The 22,964-nt window shown below is 39.0% G+C and overlaps 2 protein-coding genes across 5 annotated transcripts; one reads left to right on the forward strand and one right to left on the reverse strand.

Annotated features, from left to right (window-relative positions):
- Window positions 1-59: 59 nt before the first annotated feature.
- On the reverse strand, window positions 60-9,498 carry LOC103713777 (ras-related protein RHN1-like). 2 transcript variants are annotated; one of them, XM_088714628.2, is made up of 7 exons: window positions 9,117-9,498; window positions 3,610-3,687; window positions 3,351-3,518; window positions 2,594-2,642; window positions 1,764-1,837; window positions 435-528; window positions 60-334 (listed from the first exon to the last, which is right to left on the reverse strand). In XM_088714628.2, the coding sequence occupies exons 2-7, from the start codon at window positions 3,670-3,672 to the stop codon at window positions 234-236; spliced, it is 549 nt and encodes a 182-aa protein (XP_088570754.2). In that variant the 5' UTR covers window positions 3,673-3,687; window positions 9,117-9,498; the 3' UTR covers window positions 60-233. The 2 variants fall into 2 exon arrangements, with proteins under 2 accessions (XP_088570754.2, XP_008799023.4); XM_008800801.5 differs by having other exon boundaries at window positions 9,121-9,382.
- A 4,684-nt stretch (window positions 9,499-14,182) lies between these two features.
- On the forward strand, window positions 14,183-22,610 carry LOC103713776 (uncharacterized). 3 transcript variants are annotated; one of them, XM_089928371.1, is made up of 7 exons: window positions 14,691-14,941; window positions 15,030-15,162; window positions 16,428-16,531; window positions 20,071-20,350; window positions 20,454-20,598; window positions 20,687-20,827; window positions 20,960-22,610. In XM_089928371.1, the coding sequence occupies exons 5-7, from the start codon at window positions 20,473-20,475 to the stop codon at window positions 22,349-22,351; spliced, it is 1,659 nt and encodes a 552-aa protein (XP_089784497.1). In that variant the 5' UTR covers window positions 14,691-14,941; window positions 15,030-15,162; window positions 16,428-16,531; window positions 20,071-20,350; window positions 20,454-20,472; the 3' UTR covers window positions 22,352-22,610. The 3 variants fall into 3 exon arrangements, with proteins under 3 accessions (XP_026663007.4, XP_089784497.1, XP_089784496.1); XM_026807206.4 differs by lacking the exon at window positions 20,071-20,350 and having other exon boundaries at window positions 14,183-14,941; XM_089928370.1 differs by lacking the exons at window positions 14,691-14,941; window positions 15,030-15,162; window positions 20,071-20,350 and adding an exon at window positions 16,007-16,121.
- The last annotated feature ends 354 nt before the right edge of the window (window positions 22,611-22,964 follow it).

Consider the following 22,964-nt stretch of genomic DNA (forward strand, 5'->3'; position numbering starts at 1 on the left):
TTAGGAGAGCTATTCATCAGTCCAAATGGCAGGTAACTTTTAGACTTAAGCAGCATGTATTGATACAGCGGGCAGAATCAGTAGATGTTCATTACCAAGAATTTCACAGAAAGAATTTAGAAATGCTGCTTAAAAAACAAGTATTCCAGATCATATGAGACAGTCACAAACGGAAGCAGTGGGACCAGCCAAAGTAGGAGAGAAGGTTATTTATTTAGTCTTTCAAACACTAATTATGTTGAGCAGCAAAACAGCCTTCTTCTCCTATCTTGGGTTTCATTGTGCAGATTCATCCCAGTGGGGCGTGCAGGTCGGGCTTTCACCAGTCTCTTAGCTGTGGAGAGAGTTACAAAGTCAGCTACCAGCACTACAGACTCAAAAAATTTTCTTTTTTATTTACATATATAAAGAATAAGGCTGTGAATCATGCATACCTATTTCATAAAAGAGCTCATTGACATTTTGTGCTGTCTTCGCTGAAGTCTCGATAAAAAATAACCCATTTTCTTGAGCATATAGCTCGCCTTCCTGAAATGTAGTCAAAAAGAATCATGCTGTCCTTGATTGTTGCATAATATTAAAAAGATGCAGTAGCGGTCCTCCAGATGTCATAAAACAAAACAATGACTTCTCAACATTTAAATACACATTACAAGAAAGACTATTAAAAAGTGGTATCTCCCATTCCCATTCATTGGCTAGTTTGGAATATCCATTCTAATATGATTACATGGATGGGAAGGCATTCACTCTTTTCTGTTAACCTGCTTTCCTTACGGCATTTCATCAAGTTTGCATGCATGCTTTATTATCGAGCCATGTTAAAAAAGAGATGGCATATACATGGAAACGACCGCTCTGCATGAGGGGACAAGGTTGTGCATATTTAACGCTCCCTAGACCCGCAATGGTAGGATCCTCATGCATCGGGATGTCCTTATTTATCAACTAAGTAGCCTTTTTAATATAAACCAGTCATGTCCATGTTTCAAACACTGGCTTAGAAACTAGTAAGACTTGCAAGGCTAAGAAACTAGTTTCGGTTGCTAATACTCTAAGAAACAACAGAAGACATGGCTCGCTGTTTTACTTCTAAATAATTCATCATACTGAACACCATGGATTCAAAAACCACTGGAATGGAATAGTGTGACTGGCACCAGCACAGTGCTAAGACACCAAAATCATCTGTAATGTACATATGGGCGAACACTATTAAGACTGCTAAAAGCTAAATACAATCTTGCTTTTAAACCTATCCACCAAAGGCATATTGATGATTGATCTTCACTCGGACTAACTTTTTTTCGAGATTGAAGTGATTGCATTAATCTCAGTTCTACAATACTCTCCAAAAAGTGCTATGAGTAGCTCCTGTTAGTTGGCGTAATAGTTATTCTCCAAGTATCAGAACATCTTGGATTTCTGTTCTACCTGAACTGAAGGCTCTTACAAAGCCCATTAAAATAGATATGCCCAGAAGTCTCTAAAGTAATAGAGTGCTTCATGAAACAACGACCCAAAAATTAGTGTGCAGATCTACTGAGTGGTATATAATATTACTTGTCACCAAGGTCAGTTCTCGTTGTTAATCATTTATAAAGTTATGGATGCCTTTCTTATGTAAAACCCAAACTCCAGTGGTTCCCAGTCAGCACTTTTAAGCACCATTTTTTCATCGTAGTTCTTGCTTCCTTTGGAACTCAACTAGTACCACAAGAACAAATTAGAGTCAAGAAGAGTAAAGAGTCAAAACTATATACCTCATTATCCACCTGCCTCTTTGTTTCCAAGTCAGCCTTGTTAGCCACCAATACCATCACCAAATGTGGATTCCCTAGAATGGAATCAACTACCATTAAAAATGGAGTACTTAACAGAAAGATTATAACTAATTTAGTGAACATAAATAGGTAAATTTAGTAATATTAGCAGTATGTGCACAAATTCGAGAATGTTAAAGATGACATATCTACAACCATGAAAGATACAAGATGATTAGCTTTACTTCCTACTATATTTATATATTAGGCATCCTGGTCAACTAGGTTGACCTATCTTCTAGGATGGGTAATTTCCATTAATGACTAGTTATATTGATGTTCTAAATGTTTAAGGCCCAGAAAACATTTTAAAACAGCAGAATTGCATGCACACAGCCCAAGAGCAAGTTGCAAAAGACAAATTGCATCTATTTGAAAATTCTTTGACAGTCGTATATATATATATGTGTGTGTGTGTGTGCGCGCGTGTGTGTGCGCGTATAATATATATGTATGTATTTATATGTATGCATGCATGCATGCATGTATGTATGTGGGTGTGTATCAGAGGATTGAAAGAAATTTGCTATCAATTTTTCCTATTAATGTGTCAGAAAAGCATGTTATCGGAATATGAAACAAAATGAACGTGATCATGCTCTTCCATATCCAAATTACAGGTGGAAATAGAAGTGTAGCTTTAGATAGGAATTTTTTATTAAACATGAACCACTAGTTAGTGGAGTATGGAATTGAACTAATTGAGATGCTTTTACATATCCAGAATTGCAGGTCGGAAAGCAAAAATAATTTAAATCACCATAAGTCACCTTGTCTTTGAAGTTCTTGAACCCACTTTTTTGCTCGAGCAAATGAATCCTGGAGGAAAATACACAGATGTTTCAAATCAGAAGTAACCATTAATGAAAACAGTATGAATGTAAATAGATATCATAACTAAGTAAATGGTCATCAATTCTGCTTAAACAAGGCCCCAAAATTTTCATGAAGAGATACCCCAACACAATCATTTCTATTCTGCAAAAGCTGGAAGAAGTAAATGAAGAAATATCCAATTGAATAAGTACAAGTTGGTGACATGGAGATGTGGCATCTTTGATCTCCACAAACCATTAAAAGAGCAAGGGAAATACATAATAAGAATTAAGATATCAATTGAATGTTGCAGATTAAAAAAATGCTCCAAGCACAGCAGATGAATGCTTCAGAGATGAGAACATTGAGATAGACATGTGGTGGATGTAGAGAGGATAGCTTAAAGAACATGTTCTACTACTACTAATATTAATACTAATACTGATTTTGATACCAATGTTGATGAAGATGATCATTAATGGAAATAATAACAAGATCACTATAACATTTCTTTTTTTTTATTAAGAAAAGAAAACAATTCCAGCTTGATCTCACTCCTCCGAGGAAACAAAAAAAATATCATAATGATTTTCCTTAAAACAAAAGCATACATATATTAGCTTCTGGCTTTCTGCATTCTAAAACTGATATCAGTGGTGAAATGATCTGATTTCTAGGCACTAGTTCTCAAATTTTTAGTAAATGACTTACCGCACTGGAGATGTCATACACGACGACAGCTGCAGCTGCACCACGATAGTACATGGGAGCCAAGCTATGGTACCGTTCTTGCCCAGCAGTGTCCCATATATCAAATTTTACAGTTGCTTCATTCAGGGATAGTATTTGAGAGAAGAAGGCTGCTCCAATTGTAGATTCCTGGAGACACACTTAATGTCAGGTATGTCTTCACTGTCAATTATATACAAATAAATCATAGCAGCAGGTCAAAACAGGAACCGAAACAAACCTGATAATCAAAATACTGGCCTTTGACAAATCTCAGCACTATACTTGTCTTGCCTGTGCCCATGTCCCCAAGAAGCACCTAGATGAACAAAAGTTGTCTCTCATATACTATATATGCAATACTAAATCACTTAGACAGTGCACCTTTTAATTTAGAAGTGTTAGGACCTGGTATATATTGTTTACCCATTTCCTAACAGCTTAAATTTTTGGGATCTGGTAGTTAGTAAGCATTGTATCAAAGTTAGAGGTCACGAAATCAATTTTTCTTTAGCTCACCCATTTACCATCTTGAGCATTTTCTTCTCTTGACTTGCTTTCAGTTATTGTCTTAAGTTTCTCTTGGCTAATTCATGCTGTTAAGTGCACGGTCTGGGGTGCCAATATGGACGGGTGTTAAGGCCTGATATACGTTGCTGTCTCATTCCCTAAAAGCGTAAGCTATTGGGTCTGGTGGCTAGTGAACAAGAACCAGGGCGATCTTGAGCATTTAGTCCAATATTAAAGAATGATGTAACAGAATTGGAACATAACATTAAGAAAATCTATATTTTTTGCGAAGTATCATATGTTTAAAAGTAAACAATTCAGGCCACATTCATCGAGGTTGTGGATACAAGAGAAACAAGTAGAAATGATAAAAGTGCAACTGTAATTATATAGTATATCCTGAACCTTCTGATCCAACTGATGCTACTAGAGTTCAGAATACCCACTCATAACTAAAGACTGCACCCCTAACCTTTGCATACTTCTTATTACTGAAGAGTGAAGAACCCACTCTTTGCTTTTCTATTTTTAGGATGTTATTTCATATACCCAACTAATGATCTAGGCAACAATTTACCAACTAGAGCATATAAATCACCAAGAAGTCGCCTCTAGCTTTGAAGCTGTCTACTAATAAATATGTAGAAGCGACCCACCACAGATAGTCAAAGAAGTCCCTTCAGTTGAATAAATTAATCCATGCATGAGGAGCAAACACCAAACTGCAAAGTCACTTTTTTCTGTCACTGAGAAGTTGGGCCAATCTATCATTTCAGACAATACCACCCAACTTTTAGAAGATGAAGCCGCAAAGCCATCTACAGTAAGGAAAACTATACGCAAAAATATGCACATGTAAAAAGAAAAACAAACCTTGATATTTTATGCTCAAGGACATTTATCCCAATTTGTATATGCAATCAATATTTGGCATACAGATTTTAACAACTTTAGAGTTATTTGAGTTAATTCTTTATTCAGTTGGTAATAGATTTCCCAGCCCAATATCATCTGATTATCTTCTCTAATTTAATTGAGAAGCAAAATTCTTTCCTAAGCATAAACAAAAGATCTGTTTAGATTGACATAATGAATGGGAATTTTTAACAAGTCTTTTCATTTTATTTTTTCCAAGGCAGGTTTTAAGTTCAGAAAAAAAGTAGGATCTGAAGGTTATTCTTAGGGTGGGTATTGGACTCCAAATTTCAACTGAGGGTAGAACAAAGAAATATAATGGATTATCCTGATCGTTAAAAAGAAAAAAAAAAAGAACAGTGTGTGTTCTGGTATTGGGAATATGAGATACACATCTCGATTGTCCTTGGAAAGCAAACATGACAATGCATTTACTATTTTTACATACATACGAATATGAACATAAAGGACTACCATATGATTTATTTATTTTTTTACCGTTATGGAGTACCACTGATGAACATCAGATAACTAAGGTAACCTAAACAACTAAGGATCCTGCTATCCTAGATGAAACGTATATGCTAGAAAAGGAAACTGGATCACTTATTGATACTTCTGAGTTCTGAAGTTCTACAACTTATAATAGAAGTATGGTCTCTTATTTTCCTAGGAAAGCTTGACAAACTCCTGCCCATTGCTTGACTTAGAAAGACCTCATGAACTAATGGAAGGCAGTTCCTTTTAGGAAAAGAAACATTGGAAGCAAGACCTACAGTTACAGTTTCATAGCAGTTACAGCCAGCCAAAGAACTAAGCATTTTGAATTCCTTTTGTCTTTACAGATAGTTAAATTGAAAGTTTATAAAAAATATCATGTTATAAATAAATAATGTGCACAAAGAGTAGAAAAAAATTCAAGCAAATTTGATCATAAATATAGAATGTGTTTAGAGAAACACTCAACAAATGTTATCTTGATTGTACAGATTTGACTCCATACTATAAGAATACTTGAAATGCAAATGTTTTCACCGAACTAAAAGAGCGTTCACACATGAACATGTTAAAAAGTTTATATTTATAAAATGTATTTACCAGCTAACAAGATAGATATATGGATTTATAGATATCAACTTTCAATCAACACCTTTTGCAGCTATTGGTTTGCTTTTATACATTAAAAAGAAACATAATGGTTGGACAATAAAACATGTAATTGCAGAGGGATAGGGCCAGTTTCCAAACATATTGTAACAAGTACATACTGAGTCTGATATTTTATGTCAGCTAGTTAGGCCAAGAGTTTCACTAATTCGTTTCAGATGGAAAAACAACACATGTTAAAGAGCTTCTCATAAAGCATATAAGCTGCTGCACCCATCAACATTATGTAATCAACAAATGCAGGGTAAATTGGTCTTATAAGTTTTATAACATCTTTACAATTTCCTATGAAATTTTTACATTATGTGCGGATGTCATAGGAGTTGGCATGCTATGTTGGTAAAATAATATGAAAACATTTAGGATTAAGATGTAAAAGCCTGCACATGATAGACAAATAGCAATGCAAGCTAGAAATTGGGACACTAGCACAAATAGTGAGAAGCCTGTTATCATATGTCAGACGAAGAATAGTATATTTAGATGTTTCTCACATGCATCTGAAGACATAATTTTTGATTAACAATTGTTGTTTATGTCTTTATGTATAATTAGCAGAATAATGGGAAAATTGATAAATTATCTATACATAAGGTGCTCATACTAGCAAACCGCCTCTGTGACCAATAGTTTTAGTTTAATGCACGGAATATTCTCAACAAATTGTTTCACTGATGTCGTACATAAATATTACATAGCTTTTGTTATGAATCATTCAACATGTGAGCGAACCAAATCTTATCCAAAGTGGCTGCCCAGTCACATTGGGTGCTTACATAAGATTAGTCCACAGACAATGTAATAATGAGGCCTTCAAACACAAAATCAAATAATAGTGAATTATCTCATGCCCCAGAAAATTAGTCACTTCATCAGCATATGTTCTTCATATGCATATATTTCAACATTGTCACGTAATGAAGGGGGGTCATTTATTATGTGAACTATAAGGTATACAATAAAGAGAGTAGCACAAAATGAGGAGTGCAGGCAGTTATGGGATAAGTAGAACTAGATTTGGAACAGTCAACATTCTCATTATATGATCTGCAAGAACACCAAAGGGTGGAAAGCTACTATTGAGAGGTCACAATCATAGGAAAGCACCAAGAAAACTTACGAATAAAGCTATGAGTATGCAATGTTGGTGATGAGGTAGGACTAAAAGTATGATATGATAATGTCGACAGAAGCTGGAAGAAGAATGGTCAACAACCTCGAGCAATATGCAGCGATAAAGTTTTTTGTAAACAGAATCACGAAAAGAAGCAATATCATCACAATCAAAATGGATGATCTCAAGCTTACTCGAATACATGGATTGTCATCTGCGCTGGAGAATACAAACTAGACTGCGCTTGCAGCATGCGGCACTGTCATGGTGCTGATACGTGCCAAGTACGAGCACAATGCATCACTAGCACACAATCCATTCTCCAATATTACATGATAAACTTGAGTTTTTTTGAAGAGGTAAGAAGATACAAGAAGTAGAAAGAAGAGAGGCAAAATAAGTAAGAGAATGGGGAGTATTGGCTATCTCTCGATCAAATCATAGTCCTTCTGATGCCTTCATATATTATTACTGTTAAACATAATTGAAGGAGTCATGCAGACTTTTTTCATTCTCATTACTCTTGCTGAACCTCAGTTAGCTTTCACTGAATGTCTGAATTCTGAAATGCCTCACTGCAGAATTGTTGTATATGCATAACAGAAGTAGAACGAATAGTAGGGCTACCTATCCAGTAAATCAGTGATGCTATCAAGACTCATTTAATCTATGCCATGGAATGAGCTTAGCTGGGGCACGAATGTCTTTCTTTTTGGGATGAGATGGAATGTACAATCAAGAAGAGTGAAATCAAAGAAACCAAATTGGATCCTTGCATACCAGTCTTGTTTTTTTTTTGGCCATTATTTCAGTTCCTCTCATTCATCCTTCTCAATTTTCTTGTCTGTCTTTCCTTCTTCGCCTAATATAAAACAATGTCTAGAATGAGGAAAGAAGATAGGGGTGGACATGATCTTCAAGCAGTATGTATGCAGCTCCCTGATATTACATTTAGTGAAATTGCCCTTTTGAGGTAATCAGCCACCACTTATGATATTCCATGGGCTTATTACTTGTCTCTGGTTTTGCGCTGAACTCAGCTGTCAGCTTCTGATGGGGTTTGGTTTTTACGGACAAATCCAAGTGGGATAATTCCCATGACAAAGCAGACAAAAATATGAAGTTCGATAATCTCCGGCTGGGAAACAAATCAAAGATGGTAAACTAAGTTTCTTCTGGTTCTGAAAAGTCTAACATGCTATATCTGTAATGCAGGATAAGCACGCCTACCCGTATTCGATTTCTGATATATAATCTCCAATACTAGGAAAACTGAATTAATCAGAATTCCAGAGTGCTGGTATTCTTGTGTATTTGAAGTCAAGACAAATAGTAATCCTAGCGTACATGGACGACCTTTTTCTCTCATCTTATGGATAGAGCCCCCGCTATAGCGAATAAAACATGATCATGGTAGTACGTTGTTTTGGAAACCAGCTGAGCATTGCAGGTAACATGACAACGTGCCCATGCATATTACTCTAATCAGGACCGAGCATTATTAAACGTCTGAGGATGAATTTCCCCGCCACACAATCCAATGTTACAACTCAACAGCAAATGCCAGACAGGACTCATGCATGAACAGAGATCTCACCTTCCAAACATAGAGGATTCATTATTTTATTTATAGATAAATAAAGAAAACTATTCTTTGCATGACATTTTCAGTTTGCATCAATTTTCACATAAACATTTGCTAAAAAAAAGGTATTAACATAAACAGCTCGGCTTATCCGAGGCAAGAAGTTAACAAGTTTGAGGCGCCCCCGCAGATCCAGGGATCGACAAGTTTTGTCATCCGAGGCAAGAAATCAGTTGCACCAGTCGGAGATGCAATCATGTATACAGGAAAAACTTGGTAATCGAATCCAAAACGCCATAAGCAATTCCAAAGGATAGCAATTGATATGAGAAAGACTCTTCTCCTCCCATGATACAACCCTCTTCGATCCGTGGATAGAAGAAGAGGCAAAGATGATGATGATGATGGCGAATGCAAATAAGGAATTCACAAAAAAAAAAAAAAAGGGAAGACGTACCCACCAGCTTGGCCTGTATGTTGTTGCTGCTTCCCATCCTGGTGGGCGGCTACGAGATGATGAGACCTCCAGAGAGGAAAATTATACGAGATGATCAGACCTCCAGAGAGGAAAACTATCTGATGAGCAACCAAGAGGAGAGACGAATCAAAGGAGGAGAGGGAGATGATGATGAAGAAGATCGTCGGCAATTTGATTTGGTAATTCCGAAGGAGGAATGGTAGGTTTCCGCATCCCGTCTCTCGCTCGCACGCTCGCTCTTCATTGACCGTTAGGTTATCTCGTGAGTAACTTTGCCCTGACGCTATGGGCCGCCGCCTGAGGCCCGTTTGAAACCGATTCGGGCTGAGAATGCAATGTCCCTGTGAAATCATCGCCAATTGGTGCAGCAAACTCGTATTGGTTCGCTCCTATCCAATGGAAACGACAACAAAGTTCTGTGCAATCGTTTAAAATGAAACTAGATATAATATTGTGCGTTGAAGAGATGTATGTAGGATACCGGCACGGCACCGGCCTCCATGAGCCCTTTGGAGCTTTTGGTTGTATAGTACTACCCTATCACCATCAGGCTCATCGGCACTAGCCAATCGATGCCCCGTGTTAAAAAAAAAGAATAAGAGAAGAGAATTGTATTTCTGCCTATCAATTACAATGTATAGGAGCAGCTTTTAGATAGTACTACGAGGCTGACAAAGTTTAGTAATGCCGACTATATTTGGCACAATCAAGCACAAATTAATCAGGTGAAGTTTGGTAAGTGCGATTATGTTTGGCACAATCAGTCTTTATGCAGGCCGACTATGTTTGGCACAATCAATCACAAATCAATCAATGGTGCTACAATAATTTTAACATCCGAAATGATGACCGTCGGTACCTTTTTCGATTGCCACAAGCTCGCCATCGAAACTTTCTGACAGTGTTGTTCCACTACTAGAAGCCAGCAGCCAGCAAGTCCCAACAATCAAGAAAGACTCCCCCAGTCGTCCATGATCCTTGCATGCACCTCAAGATTGGCTGAGATCTTTAAGAAGCTCAGCTTCGATTATCAACCTCGACAGCTGTGGATCCAACTAGCAGAAATACCAATTCCAAAGTTGACGAGCTTGAGACCTAATTGACTGAGGTGATGGAAGCCTTGAAACAACTCCAATAGACCGTGGCCGAGCAGCAGACGCATCCCGCTTTGCAACTATCAGTGGTCGCAATCCTACCCCAAATCAATAGTCCGATAAAGATGCATACGACGAAATTTTCTATCCGAACGTAGAGAACTTCTTTTTTTTCTTCTTTTTTTTTTTTTCTTTTTTTTCTTCTTTCTTTTTTTTTTTTTTTTTTTTTTTTTGCTTAAAACGGGTGCTTCAAACAACACGTGTCCGAATGCACCCAAGAACATCAAAATACAAAATCTCGCGAAGAGCGGGAGTAGAGAACTTCTTTGGAAAGCTAGATTTTGTAGCTTTTTAGGACTGGCGTTACCTCCATCGACAACCATTCTGATTGGAAACATCTCTCTGACCATAAACAAGTCCATTTCGTGAAGGCAGAACTCAAAAGGGCCTAGCTCGTATATGGTGGTCAACCATCGAAAACAGCTATGCTCTTCATGGAGAGAACAAAACTCAAGGATCCATCGTGACATAGGACAGGATGAAGATAAATACGATGTACTCATCCTCCAACTTAGAAATCCCGAACTAGTTGGTCGGTCGATTATGCAATGGCTTTCCCCCAGAAATCCAGACTCATATGATGGTGGTACGAACTAAAATCCTGCATGAGGCCTACCGAACAGCCGAACAAGCTGACGAGCCCAATGCCAGTCGTACCCAAACCCATTTACTCCAACTCTCAGCAACGGACAACCTCACATGATAGGATTTACCACCAACCCACTAAGTAAAGACCTCATCAATAACACGTGAACCTTTTGTGATCAGCCCATAGTGCCCCACAAATGGAGGGATAATTGGACCAATAGGACAACGAAACAAAAGCTTTGCAGGCTTCCGTTCCTTTGCCTGGCTTATGGTTTCAACAAAGGCTTGGGACAGGGGAATCTGGTTCCTTTGGAGGAGGGCCTGGAAAGCACGTACGGTTGGTACAAAAGGAACGGTGCCCGCCCCTGGTTTTCCTCTGGATGGGACTGCTTCAGATTTTCAAATGCAAGAACGGTCCATCCGCGGAAGGATTTGAATTCATGGCTCATGATGCTGGTCCTTTCGATGGCTGTGGCCATTCAAAGAAATTTTGGCTGTGCGACCTCGGCCCTTTCCACGGACGACTGGGTGAAATTGACCGTCTGAAATGCAGGCGTCTGACCATCTGATGATGTACGCGCGATGGGACACCATGGTCGCATACATTTTGAATAAATAGAAGATCTAATCATTGGCTTCTCTGAAAGATTTTCATGTTCAAAAATATGGAAAGATCGGCGATGTTTATTCATGAATTATTTATGATTCATTCAATAAATACTTGCGAATTGCAATCTAATACAGAATTGCCGCTTCTTAAGTTTAGGGGTGGTCCTATGTTTCTATTAGATTTTATATGATACTAGCAATTCAGAAAATGCACATCGACAGCAGACTCATAGAAATTAAAAAAAAATAAATACAGGTTGTCGAATAATGTCAAATATAAATAAATATGTAATAAAAATAAATTTAAAATATAATGTTAGCAAATAAAAAGTCAAGCTACAAGCAAGCAATCCACGTATCAAATAAACTAGTGAGTTAGATAAGAATATAAATTTTAGCCCTTAAACATCTTTCAAGTAAAAAACAATAAAATGGATAAACTAAATATATCAAAATATTATGAATAAATAAAATAAAATGAGAAAGAGCTTTTTACGGAACAAGCAAAGATTAATCATATTTTCTATTAATACACGATCAGCAGGGCATAAAAATCAAATAATATTTTTAAAACCAAAAATAAAATAGAAACAGTATTTTATACATATCATTATCATATTTCATGGCATAAAGAGTGCACCTTTATTTTTGAAAGTATGACAGGGTATAAAGTTTTTTTTTTTTTTTTTCCCACGCCGAAAGCTAAAGAAAAAGGGTTCATCTCACATGTTTTAGTATGTATATTTGTCACATCCGTGAGCTTGTGGAAAGAGTTGGGGGACGGTTAGCAGAAATGATGGTAGACACGTGGAAGAAGATTGTACGTTCTTTGTTGTTCGTTTTTTGCGTGACACCAAGATTGGTGCTAAATCATGGTGCAGCGTAGGCTAATATTTCTGACAGTTAACGGTGGCCCCTCTCATCATGATTCGCTTGCGAATCGATCATCAGCGTGCGGTATTTGCGGCGGAAGAGAAGCGGAGGAGACTCGGTCTACGATCATCATGCTCTTCTTCCCCCCTTCTTTTCCACGCTCGCTCGTGCTCTCACGTGGCGGTCTGGAGTCAGCTTGATTTGGGGCCTGCTGTTCCCCATGAAATTAATCCAAGTCCGAGTGCACCGAATCAACTTCTACTGGCAGCCGGCCTTCTTCTCCTTTTTGATTCTTTTTTAACTTGCTGCAGAATATCCTCTTGAACCGGTTGGTTGGGTGCCTTATGATTTTTTTGAGAAAAATAGTCTTAGCTGCTGAAAATCTCTCAAAAATAAATCATACCATTGAGATGTACTACATCCATGGAGACGCCAAGACACGGGAGGAATCCGCAAAATTCAAGCCAGAAAGATTTGAGAATGGGAAAAAAGAAGGGAAGTGGATGATCCCATTTGGAATGGGGAGGAGGAGGTGCCCAAAGGAAGGGCTTGCAATAAGAGAGGTTGGTCTAGCACTTAGGACATTGATCCAATACTTTTTGAGTGGAAAAGAGTTGGCAGAGAAGAGGTGGACATGGGTGAAGACTCCGGATTGACCTTACCCAAGGCTGTCCCGTTGGAGGCCATGTATTCTCCATGCCAAGCTATAATCAACGTTTTTGTACGACTTTGAATCACTGAAATATTATTTATTTGTTTTTGATTTATGAGCCTCTAGGAAATAAAGTCCAATTTTGTAAATTGTACATCAAGCGACATGTACTTTGCTTTTCGGTGTGAAAAATTAGATATTCGGTATATAAAGAAAGTATAGGCTCGAATCCGATTCGACCCAAACTCGAATTAGATCCAGATTATACATAAATCCGACCTGATTTGAATGACCTGTTGGATTAAAATTGTAGCGGTTGACCCAATTTGATCAGAACCGTTTTTTTATTGGATTGGACTTGGATCCGAAATTAGAATCCGAACAAAAATCTAGGTTAGATCAGAGTGACTCATGATCTGACTCGAACCGTCCCAATTGCACCCATATTGGCATTCCTAGGCATGGGTGACATAATTATTGATTCCGAGGGGCGACTCTGTGATAAGTTAGTTCTCTTGCCTCCTAAGCTACCTAGGACAATCATGTGACCCGATGGGATCCAGCTCAGGAGTTCCACGCCAAAAGCAATGCGAATATGCTTCGTTGCGGTTAAACTAAGGAAGAAACGGTGCGCGCACACACAAAAAAAAAAAAAAAAAAAGGAAAAAGAAGTGGAATCATTCATGGATTCTAAGGTCCAGATGTAGCTCATCCGATCCAATCGAAAGCTTCTCCTTGCTCTCCTCGGAGAAGCTAAACCCACGAGGGGACACAGAGCAACGTTGCCGTTGGCTGCGGCGTCGGTCTTATCCCGTGAGCGTGCGGAAGTGGTGGGCCCTCAACTCAACCGGACACCACCACTCGCTCCACGCCCCACGTTCAAATTTTTATTTATAGTCGGTAAGGCCTCGGTCAGGCCGCCGGCTTCTTCGGGAGAAATGAAAACTCTACACCGAATTCCTAAAACGCCCCGAGCAACGTCTCGCCGGGTTTCCCATTCGTCCGGCCATAATTGGAGACATCGGGGGTACTTTCGGAAAACGACTTCAAACGGTCATGTGGATGAGTGGATGCGGATAGCGGAGTGGTAGACGCTGTGTCAACGTCGCAATGGGAATGATGAGAGAGAGAAAGTGGGGTTAACTAACTCACCTACTAACTTCACCTCCAGATATATTAATGATTCTTGATGTATTAATGGATTTGTTTGATATCTCTCTCTCTCGCCCCTAATTATTAATATTGCTATTGTTATCACTATTTTATAAAAAGTTTTATATAAGATACAGGTTATTGATCGGTGTGCAGCTCCATTGCCGTCCTCTCTTTTAGTTTATTTATGTTTCGTTTTAACAATTAGAATTCTCCGGACATATCTTAAACTTTAGCCGAATAAAGTAGATTGGCTAATAATAAAAATAAAAAAAATGAATAAAGTAATAAAAGCAACAGCTTTCTTGCTGTAGTTTATGTATGTGTTTCCGTTTTCTTTGGATAGGTCTTTCTTTTAATGTTGCTGAATTTAATATATCAAGGTCGTTGCTTTTTCTATCTGTCTCCTCGCCTTCTACAGCTCACCACCCCCCACCACCACCACTGCCACTTTTTCCGTGGGCGTCGCCCTTGCGGTTTCTTCAGCTTCTTCTTCTTCTTAAATTCGTCCTTTGCGCCCTCCCTGTCTCTCTCCTTCTCTTTCTTCAGTTAAGAGTTGGCTCGGCCGCAGCTTTAATGGTAGCCGCACCACCACCGCCACCCTGATACATTTCTCTCTCTCTCTCTCTCTCTCTCTCTATTCATTTCTCTCCATTCTTTCATTCAATAAATACGAACATAGACATATACATATAAAAGAAGAAGAAGAGAGAGAGAGAAAAAAAAGAGGAAGCGATGTTCGACAACCTGCTCGGCCGGAAATTTTCTAACAAATGGTGATCTTTCTTACGTCTTCTTCTTCTTCTTCAATTTTTGATAGTTATCTGGTTCTTCTTGGTCTGAGATTGTTAATGGGGCTGGCAGCAAGCACGCGATAAAGTGCATAAATTTTCGGATAGCGATGATCGGGAACAAGAAGAGGGCGATGGTGCGGTTCCTCAAGAAGGACGTGGCCGATCTCCTCGCCAGTGCCTGCGACGACAACGCCTACGGCCGGGTTGGGTCTCCTTGCTCTTAATCCTTCTTGCTTCTCGCTCTTTCTTCTACGTAATGGAGGTGAAATTAATATGGACTATGGATACCCTCTCGGTTCGAGAAATAAAGATGCCTGGAATGCAGCTATAATAATAATAGCAATAATAGCTATTAGAAGGGGGCGTTTAGTCTATAGCCGATTTCTGGCCTTCAATCAGCTAAGATGTAATGCAAGCTGTCCTTTTTGAGGAGATTTTTTGCCCTCTCCTTTCTCGCATTTTAATTTCCTCTCCTCTCTGTCTATTCTGACGAGAATTTGTAGCACCGTTCCCTTTTTCATTGATCTACCCTCATTGTGATTTCTTAAATTACAAACAAACAACATTTCAGAGGTATCATCAAAAAACGTTTTTTGTTTTCTTGCCTATTGAATGCCTCTGCCTTTGAGCAAATGCAAAATAGAATGTATATAATTTGCGCGATTTTCTTCAATCAGACATCATGGTAAAAGAGTTAGGGCGTATGCTGAGTTTGAATTTCGAAATCGATTCATTTATGAAGTTGTTTTGTAATCCGACATCGCAGTGCATAGATGAGGCTTGTGGGGTTGCTTGCAGGTGGATTAGGTAGTACCAGTATTACTATTACACGGCAAATTAATTTTGACCCAACTTCATTACCTTGTTCCACCAGTGTCTGTCTCAAGATCGTGACAGATTGCGAAAGGTTTGGAGTGGCTTGTCTTGGATACCGATGAAGGCCACGTTGCTGAAGCTGATGGAAATGACTTCAAACTTGGGAAATCATAAGTACACTGTTTGACTTTTAAAAGTATATGGCTGAGTTTCCACTAAGGTAGCTCATCCAACCCACCAATTGGACTTGTAGGTTCGATGGTGGTTGCCTCTCTTTCCCAAACTTGTGCTGGCTCACACACACACACACAGAGAGAGAGAGAGAGGGGGGTTGCATGAAATTCAGGTCAAAGTCTGAAATTTTAATTTGTTCTTGCATGACTTGATTTACAAGGTCACAATATGTATTTATTTCTTAAGGTTGAGATAAATATAAAAGGTTTTTTTTAAAAAAAATCAAGCAGTACGATTGATTGCTTTTGGCTTTGCTACTTTTTGCAGTATGGGCACTGATAGTTTAAATGAATTATGTTACTATTATTGAAAATGACTTCTCCATGACATTTTCTTCCTCCATTTATTTTCATAGCTATCTGTTTCATATGTTTTATAATATGTTTTTAAAATTTATGGTTGTACTTTTCTGTAACAGATTGATGCTCTCATTGTGGAAATAAATCACACATATTGCTATGATATGATTGAGCAATTCTGCGAAAGTATCTTAAAGCAGCTTTCAACCTTACAAAAACAGAGGTATCCACGGTTTTACTGGATTCAGTTCCGACATAATAAATGTTCACTGATTGCTAGGATTGCTTTTAGATCAAGTTACTTCTTGCTTCCAGCTTTTTGCCACTACTTACATTGAACGTTGCATATTTTGATACACTTTTCGGTTAAACAGAATCTATGACATTATGATAGAAATTCTAGCCTAGCTGTCTCACTCAATGAGCTGATTATAGCAATCTTAAAATTGGTTACTCCTACATATGCACCACAGGATCATGATTAATATTTTCTTGCAACCTTTCTAGCAAGCCTATCCCCACATTCTAACTGTTATCTAACAACACCACTTGAAAGTTGTTTGTAATCATCTTAGGAGTAGAGTGTTAAGTTTAGTAGAGTCAGGTGTCAGGTGTAAGGTGTGTCGGTGCCAAAAACGATCTTAGGTTCAGAGGATGAGAAAAACCACATGAAGATTTCCACCCCCCCCCCCCCCCCCCCCCCCTCCTTCTAGAGAGAAGATTTAAAGGATGATAAGTTGAACAAAGAGGAAAGATTGTGGGATTGGGATGAGAGTATCCCAAAGGGTTAGATGTACTAGATGGTAAGGGGGGAATGTATTGGCTGAATAAGTAGAATTGTAATGTTTCGTTATGGCAATTAGGACTAATAGGTAGGTTTGAAGTATCAAAAACATTAGAATTTATTACTGTTTGCAGGTGACTAGAAATAAGTTGAGTGATTGAATTATCTGGTCATCTTATGTCAAAATTTTGGGAATTCTACTAGCTAACCAACTGATTGAACAGAGTTTTGGGGAAGCTTCTTGAAGTCTGATCAATTCAGAGAGAATTGTAAAAGCATGGAGCTAAGAGTCGATAAGTTTGACTTCTTTTGTTATGATAAACTTGTTTATTTCTCTAAGTTTGGAGTTCATCTTATTCTTATCGACTTTAACAGCATATGTATGTATTCCCCTTCTTATCATGAGAATGCTGCAAGAAGATCTTAGTTTTGTTGCACTACAATTGGTAAAAAAAAAGATAATCAGTAGACATTTCCATGGCTGGAGGTAGTAAGTGGCTCAACCAGAGAAATGGAACATGAAGGAATTTTAAAAATGAACGATTATGATCTATAACCAGAAAAGAAACAAGCATACAAATGTTATGCTAATCAAAAAGACTAGCCCAGCTCTTTTTATTATAACTCACTCCCTTCTTTTGTGTTTAACAGTAGACCCTAATTTTTTCTCAGCAATACAGCACTTATGTTACAACTTTGCCACCATGTTTTGCATGGTCAGTTGGTCACCCTTGTGGGATGGAGTTGTTATCTTTTGGTGGTGGTGGTGTTGGAAAGGTTTGCATAAAAACAATACCGAGGTTGTAGTAATGGTGTCATGCTGGGTTCTCAATGATGATGGCATATCCGTGGCAACGACAATGGATAGGTGCACTGAGGTAAGGGCAGCGACAATGGTGAAGGGGTTCCATGGAAAAGGTATTGGCAGTGAAGGGTGATCATGGTGATAGTGAATGGTGACAGAATAGTGGTAGTCAGAGTGCGGGTGGGTTGGCGATAGTGGTGAGGCGATAGTGGTGATTTGGGCCCTGATAGCTGTGGCAATGGAGTGTAATGAGCTGTGTTGTTGGAGGGCAGCACAACATTGAGGGTAGGATAGCAAAGGGTGATCATGGTGAAAGTGAATAGTGGTATGGTAGTCATATTCGAAATGAGGGTGGGTTGGGGAATGTTAGTGGTGATTTGGGCCATGATAACTACGGCAATGAGCTGTATTGGTGGAGGGCAGCACAATTATGAGGGTAGGATAGCAAAAGTCATTGAAAGGTGGGATGGTTTAGAAGGTCTAAACACAACAGTTAGTCCAGCTGTAGAAATTATTTTGTGGTCTGATTATTTGATGATTCAATCTATTGGCCAGAGGGTTATATGTTTGCAAAATATTCAGTCACAGGGTTTTCTATCAATTATTATTTCTCATGTGTTCCTAGAGCTTATGTATGAAGGCAGCTTGTGAAAATGGCAGGAAGCAATAGCCCTACTGTCAGATGGCTTTGTTATTAGCTTACCACTAGACCTCAAAAGGCTTAAGTTGCTCAGGGAGGAGCAGGGAGGGGCCAATAATGTTAGCAGGCCTAAACGCTCCTGCATCCCGGACCATTCACGTGAAGGTGTAAATGAGTCAAGAATGTTTCAAGATAAGAATGAGTCGAGAATGGAATCAACTCGGAACGAGTCAAGAGAAGAAAAGAATTAAGAAAATAAATGGGTAAAATTGGCTTGAATGGAGATCTGAACCCATGACTTTTGGCTCCGATACCATGTTACCTTACCACTAAACCCCAAAAGCATAAGCTATAAGGGAAAGGGTCTGCAATGTAAATCAGACCTTAACATCTGCATATTCTTTGGAAACTGCACAAATGAAGGAGATGGATGAACTGTCCCTCAAAATCTTCCTTTCTAAACTACTGTGCTTTGGTTAATATGTGCACACTAACATGAGCAAGGGGTATATATAAGCATAAGTATCATTTAGGATAACTTTGTTCAGAAATAGGGTTCTAATAGTACATGGTTAAGAAACCCAATATATGTTAGTTATCTATTTGACTTGATTTTACATTTATTGAATACAGTCTTCATTTGCAATATTAGGATAGATCTTAATGAACTTGTCCTGTATATAAGCTGAACCTTTATTCTCTTTCTAGTTCACATAACATCGACCATCCTTATTCAGCTTCAATATACAGGATTGCTAGATTGTCTCATTGAAGGCCCTGACGGTGATGGTTCCCTATCAACTTTCTCCAAATAGATTCTCAGTAGCTTGGTCTGACCTAGCAACTTGAGAGAGCACTTTACAAACATTCAGTATTTCTATGGTGATTTGGAAGAATGTTAGATTAGAATGCTAACTAGAACTATTTGCAAGAGAAGAAATTGATCGGTTGCCCTTACTGATGAAACCAATCTAGTAGACAAAAGAGGAATCAACAAAAGCTAACTATGGCCGCCACCATTGCAACTTGTTTATTGTTTTGCATTGTTTGATGTTATGTGGTTCTGCATCTTTGATTTTTCCATGGTTATAATCAACTCTAATCTCAAGAAGAAAGATGTTATCTAGCCCTTCAGTCCAGCAAGCTATTTATGAAATTATGATAAAATCAAAATTCAAAGGAAAATCAGTAATGCCTAAAGTTACACCAGTGCAAATACTGCTAATTTTCATATGAATACAAAATCTTGTCATAGATAGTTTTGATTGGCAACAAGAATGCTGTTCTGCTTTCTGTTCTCATTCAAGATTCATCCTCTATAGCAAAATGCATCTTCAAATCTTTCTCCTTCACCGAAGTACCCGTCTCTCTATGTTTCATGGCATATGCTTTATACTTTCAGTGATTACTTCAATACTTTATTGTATTATATGGTCTAGGGTGGACTCATTCATTCATTCAATATCCTTTATTGTACATGGAATTCTATGATCTGTTGCCACATGTTACATCACAGTTGCTTTGATGCTCCAGGTTGAGTGGTAATGGAGGTGGGAGATGATTGTAATTCTGCTGTGTACCTATTTTTGAGGCCTCATAAATCTCCTTCAGGAAGGAGGAACCGCAACTTTTTTTTTTTTGGTTGGAGTATCAGCTTATTGATTAACTTCAATCTTGCATATGTAATCTTTACTGTTTACAATTATGTACCATGCATCTCTCACTACCAGAGCACTTATTTTAACAAATCACTTGCTTCTAAAATTCCAATAAGGCACGAGTTCATAAAACAAAAGTCCGACATGTTTTAAAGGTGGTCACTTGAAGGTCATTCTTATTTTATTCTCTTTATTATTTGGCTCTTGGTTATGATAATGGCAGACTGACAACTTATCTGTCCATTTGTCGTTTAACAGGGAATGCCCACAGGAAGCTATGGAACCTATGTCAACTCTAATTTTTGCAGCAGCCAGATTTTCAGATTTGCCAGAGTTATGTGATCTCAGACGTATTTTCACAGAACGATATGGGAGTCATATGGAGTCATCTGTCAAGGCTGAGGTACTAAACGGTGTGGCTCACTTAAACTACATCCAACTCTTTTTCAGTTCTATTTCTATGTCTGATGTGCATGATTTCTTTTTATCAGTTTGTTGAGAAAATTCAGAAGAAATCATTCTCCCAGGAAAAGAAGCTGCAGTTGATGAAAGATATTGCTCAGGAGTTCTCAGTAACCTGGGATTCCAGTGCTTTTGAACGCAAACTGTCTAATGTATATGCACCTAAATATGTAAGCTCCATTGCACATATTGTTTCATATCCACTTTGGCAACACTTTCGTTTATATTTGGTTCATACAGAACTATGCCTCCTATAAAAAGTGCTGGATATATTCATTGGTTCACTATTTCCCTGACTCTAGGACCAACCTAAGAATGGTATGCATCGCCACAGTGCAAGTCAGAAGCCTTCAACCAGGTTGCCTAATGGAGATGAGGAGGAGATTTCATCCAAGGGAAAATATGAACATGCTCATGTGAGTGTGTGGAAACAAGAAGTGCGGAAGGAGCCCAAAGATATTCATGCTGTTACAAAATTCAAAGACGGCTTCTCTCATGACCTTATGGAGAGGACTAGAAAAGTAATCGCCGATGAACCAGAGAATGTGGAACCAGACTTCTCTAATGCTGCAGTTCCTTCATACGCTAAACCCAGAAGAAGTCAGAATAGAACCTATAATCATGATCAGCTTAAAGATGGTGTTGCTCATAAACGGACAGGAAAGGGTCAAGAGGCACTTGATACCATTGTCTCTGATGAGCAGGCATTTGACATGAAGAAATCTTCAAGGGGTGGTAAAGCTGCGAAGATGGCTCCTCCATACACCAAATCTCATGACGAAAAGAACAGCAATGGCTTAATATATGACAGATTGCAAGAGGTGGAAGAAGATTATACTAGTCTAGAGAGGCAGCCTGTGAGACCAGTGAATAATGGCAGATTGATCAATATGCGTCCACCCTATGTCAAATTAAAAGTCAATGACCCATCCCACCCTGATCAAGCCATTCGAGATTCTAAAATCACTGGTCATGACAGGTACGATGTCAGCGAAGATCTGGAAGGTGGAGTGTTTGTTGATGAGAAGCTGAAGCCTGTTTCTGTTAGGAGGAGGGTCGCCAAACCAAGAGCCATCGACACTATTGACAGTACCATCGATGAAGAGAAGATCATGATTCAAACCCCAGGTGGTAGGGGAAGTGATACAGGTAGGAGGGGCACTGCCACCCGTGATGAAGTTACAGGTGATGTTAATAAGAAGAAAATTATGGAGAGGCGCCCAGGACCCCCAGTGGATGATGAGATGGACAGTGCTATTGATTATGGCAAGCTCTTGCGTCGAACCCCGAGTGGCCAAAGAAGACATGGGAGCAGGAAAAGTGCTACAGCATATGATGGAGGCGGTGATGAGGAGGAAATGATCATGGATAAGCTTCTGATACACTACAGCAGGAAAGGTACGGCCAGTGAAGCCAGCAAGATACGAATAAGGAGCAAGGCTCTCCCTGTGGATCATGTCGAGCATGAGATTAAGGATAAAATCCGTCCTGGCCTGAGAGAGTCTGTGCATGTTCCTGACAGAAGTAGCTCACTTCCCCCTGAACTGACGAAGCCAGAAGCAGGTGTCAAAATGCATTCTCGTGCTGCTTCTATGCAGCCTGATATGTTGAGCCCTAATGGTGCGCATGTGCATCCGAGGCTGCCGAACTACAATGAGTTGGCTGCTCAGTTCAATGCCTTGAGGAGATCTTGAGAGCATCTGCAATACTTGATCTGCGGAGATTTTTTTTTTTTCTCTCACTGCATCTTTAGATGGTATGGTTTCTCCATTGTAACACAGCATGTTGTTCGCTCTACAGGTGCTTCCTGCCCTCTCTAGTTGTTTCTCTCCAATCCCTCCCTACTCAGAGCAGGTCCAAAACCAAAACTGTTGATGTAATGTCAGATTACACTGCTGCATTGGTGTTCCTTCTAAATTTCCTACACAATTCAGATGTTCATCTTTGTGCGTATGCTGCCAGCTACATGTCAACTTGCTTTATACTCAAAATTATCAGTGTTGCATATGTTCATGACTTGCTCGAAATTCATTGCCCTGATCATTCTTAGTCTTATACCTACGTCTTGTCTGTTCATTCAGACCTAGGCATGCCGTTTCTTCTTCTACTTGCAGGAAGATGGTCTCTAGTGAGATCGCTGTTGGCGTAAGCGAGCCTCACCTAAAACTAATAATTAGAGTGGCCTTCCCCTGTTCCCTTCCTCGGCGCACGAGGAAGAGAAGAGCAGGGTGACCGTGTGCTGCGCGCGGAGTTGGACTCCCAAGTTTCGCGTCTGCCTCGCATTCACCTTCGACGGAAAACGCTTCT

The sequence above is a fragment of the Phoenix dactylifera genome, chromosome 18 (assembly GCF_051530095.1).
Source record: "Phoenix dactylifera cultivar Ajwa chromosome 18, Ajwa_hap1_PhDact_Kaust_v1.1, whole genome shotgun sequence".
NCBI classification, from domain to species: Eukaryota; Viridiplantae; Streptophyta; class Magnoliopsida; order Arecales; family Arecaceae; genus Phoenix; species Phoenix dactylifera.